The sequence below is a fragment of the Mauremys mutica genome, chromosome 1, assembly GCF_020497125.1.
Source record: "Mauremys mutica isolate MM-2020 ecotype Southern chromosome 1, ASM2049712v1, whole genome shotgun sequence".
NCBI lineage: Eukaryota > Metazoa > Chordata > Testudines > Geoemydidae > Mauremys > Mauremys mutica.
In genome coordinates, this window is record NC_059072.1 from 366,251,614 (window position 1) to 366,255,639 (window position 4,026).

The following is a 4,026-nucleotide window of genomic DNA, read 5'->3' on the forward strand; positions in this document are numbered from 1 at the left end:
ACGATGACTCCAAGATCTTTTTCCTGACTCGTTGTAGCTAAATTAGCCCCCATCATGTTGCATGTATAGTTGGGGTTATTTTTTCCAATTTGCATTACTTTACATTTATCCACATTAAATTTCATTTGCCATTTTGTTGCCCAATCACTTAGTTTTGTGAGATCTTTTTGAAGTTCTTCACCATCTGCTTTGGTCTTAACCATCTTGAGTAGTTTAGTATCATCTGCAAACTTTGCCACCTCACTGTTTACCCCTTTCTCCAGATCATTTATGAATAAATTGAATAGGATTGGTCCTAGGACTGACCCTTGGGGAACACCACTAGTTACCCCTCTCCATTCTGAGAATTTACCATTAATTCCTACCCTTTGTTCCCTGTCCTTTAACCAGATCTCAATCCATGAAAGGACCTTCCCTTTTATCCCATGACAGCTTAATTTACATAAGAGCCTTTGGTGAGGGACCTTGTCAAAGGCTTTCTGGAAATCTAAGTACACTATGTCTAATCACAGCAAAACATCACCAGCCAGCTCTGCATGGAGCTTGGACTGAGAGCCAGAGCACAAGCAGAAAACTTCAGGTCCCTTTATGAGTAAAGAGCTGGAGCACCCTGTCCCGGATCCCTTTGGTCCTTACCCCGTAGATAATGGGGTTTAACATGGGGGGCACCAGGAGGTACATGTTGGCCATGAGAACGTGGAAATGCAGGGGCACATTGTGGCCAAACCGGTGTGTGAGAAAGGAGAATAGAGCTGGGATGTAAAAGGCTGAAATGACACAGAGGTGGGAGCCACAGGTCCCAAATGTCTTTAGCCGGGCGTCCTTTGTGGGGAGGTGCAAAATGGCCCAGAGGATCTGGGTATAGGACACAACAATAAAAATCACATCCAGTCCAATCACAGAGAATACCACAAAGAGGCCATAGTAACTACTGACACGGATGTCGGCGCAGGCCAGCTTCACCACGGCTATGTGCTCACAGTATGATTGTGGGATAATGTTAGTTGTACAATATGGCCAACTTCTCGCTAGAAAGGGATAGGGCAGTGTGAGCAAACCACTGCGCAGCACCACAGCCAGGCCGATCTTGGCCAGCACAGAGTTTGTCAGGATGGTGGAATGTCTCAGGGGATGGCAGATGGCCACATAGCGATCCAAAGCCATGGCCACGAGGATTCCAGACTCCATCGCTGAGAAGCAGTGAATGAAGTACATCTGGGTGAGGCAGGCACTGAAATCGATCTCAGTGGAATTGAACCAGAAGATGCTCAGTGTTTTGGGCAGGATAGACGTAGACAGGACCAGGTCGGTGATGGCCAGCATGCAGAGGAAATAGTACATGGGCCCATGAAGGCTCGGCTCCCTCTTCACGATGAACAGGATGGTGAAGTTCCCCAAGATGGCTATGGCGTACATGGTGCAGAAAGGGATGGAGATCCAGACATGGGCTGCCTCCAGGCCAGGAAAACCCAAGAGGATGAAGGTGGATGGGTTGGTGACGTCGGTTGTGTTGGAATCTGACATGGAGCACTGAGGTAGAATGGTGTCTCCTGTATGCACTGGATGTTTCCCTTACTTCCCTGACTTCCTGTATATGACCAGGGTCTAGGGCGATGGTCGCAGTGAAAATGCCAGGAAGGAAAGACAATGTTAATTGGAGACACTAAATGTACTGCTGGAGGCTGTGATAATGAGTGAAGCAGATTGGTCGCTCTTTACACACTGAAAAATGATATTTTCACTATTCACAGAAATGAATTATGAACAATTGACACTAATAAGGCCAATTCTATATTTTATGGTGCTTCATGCAAAAATAATTCCTATATGTTGTGTTGTGGGAAACCTTAATAGGCAGCAACAGGAGACACGAGTGTGGATGCTGGTTATCCATCACTGTTCCTTAATGCAATGAAACCCATGCTAGAGAGTCCATGCTGTAGGGAGTTCCCCATTCACTCAGTTGCTTAAAATCTAAGACGGGGGAGTCGGGGGGGAAATTGAGAAAACATGTACCAGAGGGAGAAACTCAGGGAAAGACCTGGAAGTTATTGTTAGCAACTAAACGGAAACATTGAGGAGGACATGGCAGTGGTCTTCGGATACTTGAAAGGCTGCCATAAAAAAGATGAAGTTTTTCACTCTTGCCACAGAGGGCAGGAGAAGAGGCCATGGGTTCAAACTACAGCAAAACAGATTTAGATTAAATCTCAGGATAAACTTCCGAACTGTACGGACAGGAAGCCAATGCAATAGAAGCCTCGGGAAATCATGGAGGCTCCTTTATTGCAGGTTTTCTAAAGGAGGCTGGACAATCATCTGTCCTGGATGGCTCAGACACAGCAAATCCTGCATCTTGGCAGGGGGTTAGATTAGCTGACCCTTGCGGTTCCTTCTCCCCCTGTGGCTCTAGGATTCTATGATATAAAATCCAGGTGTAGACCAGGCTTTAGTCAAACACAAGTTATTAGGCTCAACACAGGGGTAATTGGGTTAAATTTAATGCCCCATGTTATACAGGAATTCAGACTGAATGATCGAACAGTCCCTTCTGGTCTTATACCCTATGAAACTATCGATAAAGAAAGTTTGTCAGTCATTTATATTTACTCTGTCTTACAACACACGAGGAAGGGAACATTGAATTCCATTGAAAGTCTGAACAGATAACACTGAGAGTAAAAATTGTTTATATGATTGGCCTGCGGAACTTCTTACCACAGACGTTACTGGAACAAGCGTTTAGCTGAATGGGATTCACAAATGTTTTGGCCATTGGTGGTGTTGCTGGTGGCACCACCATTAATTAAGGCTGTCTGACACCTTCAATTAGGAGACCTCATTTTCAGTTGCTTATAAGTTTGCCAAACTTTAAGCATTTGGACTCAAATTTCACATGCTGGGTGTCTGCTTCCAGCTGAATTGGGTTTTTTGTGTGTGTTTCCGGCATAACATTTGAGCCGACTTCTCAAATGAAGCTAGGAGAAAAGATGTGTTGCCCATGTTGAAAAATTGTTATAATTGTTTGAGTGAGGAGCCCAAGCAGCTCCATGGAGATAAAAGTCAGGTAACAGCCCCTCCCCCCCTCCCTTAACAACCAGAGCCCTGAAATGCAAGAGGAGGAGATGACAGTGTCTGTGCATTAACACACAGCTGGCTTCTGAGGTTTTAACTCAGTTCTTACTCCAATTGGAGATTTGCCTCATTGGGGCCTGGGAAAACTACGGGCCACGGCCTCACAATTTGGCCTTTTATTGTATATCCTGAAGGATCCACTGTAACACTGAAATCCAGCGACCTTGGAGCTGGAGGCCATCAGCCTGGGAATGCCCAGCAAAGGGAGACATTTTAACCCATGATACTGAAGCAAACTCATCCCCTGTGGCAAGGGCCCTTGGATGTTTAATGGCTGTGCAGAGGGAAAAGGGCCACAGACCTATTCTCTTTCCCATCACGTCCACGTTGTACTGGGTATATTGAGCAGCTGAACTCCACAGCAAGACAAGGGTACCTGTGAATTCTGAGATGGAAGCATCTTCCCTGGAAATCCCCTTCAGGTAGCCGAGTCCCACACCTCTTTCACCCCAGCATGTACAGCAACATCCCACACCGAGAGCCATTTCTAATATAGCTCTGTGCAATCCCAGGGGGGTTCGCTCAGCCTCTAGCGGATAACTGAGCATCTGAATGTAAACAGGCTGAGGTTCTGTGCTCTTTATCCAGCTTTAGGAGTAAACAGTTATTACGGTTCTTTCCCAAAGGGAGCTGAGAACTCTGAAGCTCTGTGCTGAGTCAGAGAGGAATTGGCTGCTCTGTACATTTGTGTATATTTACAAATTATAGTTGATATGTTGCAAAACTAGGGCTAATGCTTAAAAGTCCATAGAGTCTGATACCCTGTAAATTCCTAGACAGGATGGGAAGAAACTAGACAGACTGATCTATAGAAAGTTGCCTAAGGGGAGACACAGGCACTTTCTGCAGGCACATGGTGCTTTGCTAAGGGATCACAGATCAGACTGTGCA

The 4,026-nt window shown here is 45.8% G+C and overlaps 1 protein-coding gene across 2 annotated transcripts; it reads right to left on the reverse strand.

The window, feature by feature from the left end:
• Positions 1-576: 576 nt before the first annotated feature.
• On the reverse strand, positions 577-3,535 carry LOC123350261 (olfactory receptor 52R1-like). Of its 2 annotated transcripts, XM_044988758.1 has the most exons (2): positions 3,508-3,535; positions 577-1,493 (listed from the first exon to the last, which is right to left on the reverse strand). In XM_044988758.1, exons 1-2 carry the CDS (start codon positions 3,533-3,535, stop codon positions 577-579), a joined length of 945 nt encoding a protein of 314 aa, XP_044844693.1. The 2 variants fall into 2 exon arrangements, with proteins under 2 accessions (XP_044844693.1, XP_044844689.1); XM_044988754.1 differs by lacking the exon at positions 3,508-3,535 and having other exon boundaries at positions 577-1,524.
• Positions 3,536-4,026: the final 491 nt, after the last annotated feature.

Coding starts and splice junctions, on each gene's coding strand:
- LOC123350261 (XM_044988754.1), bottom strand. CDS start 1,524: ATGTCAGATTCCAACACAACCGACGTCACCAACCCATCCACCTTCATC.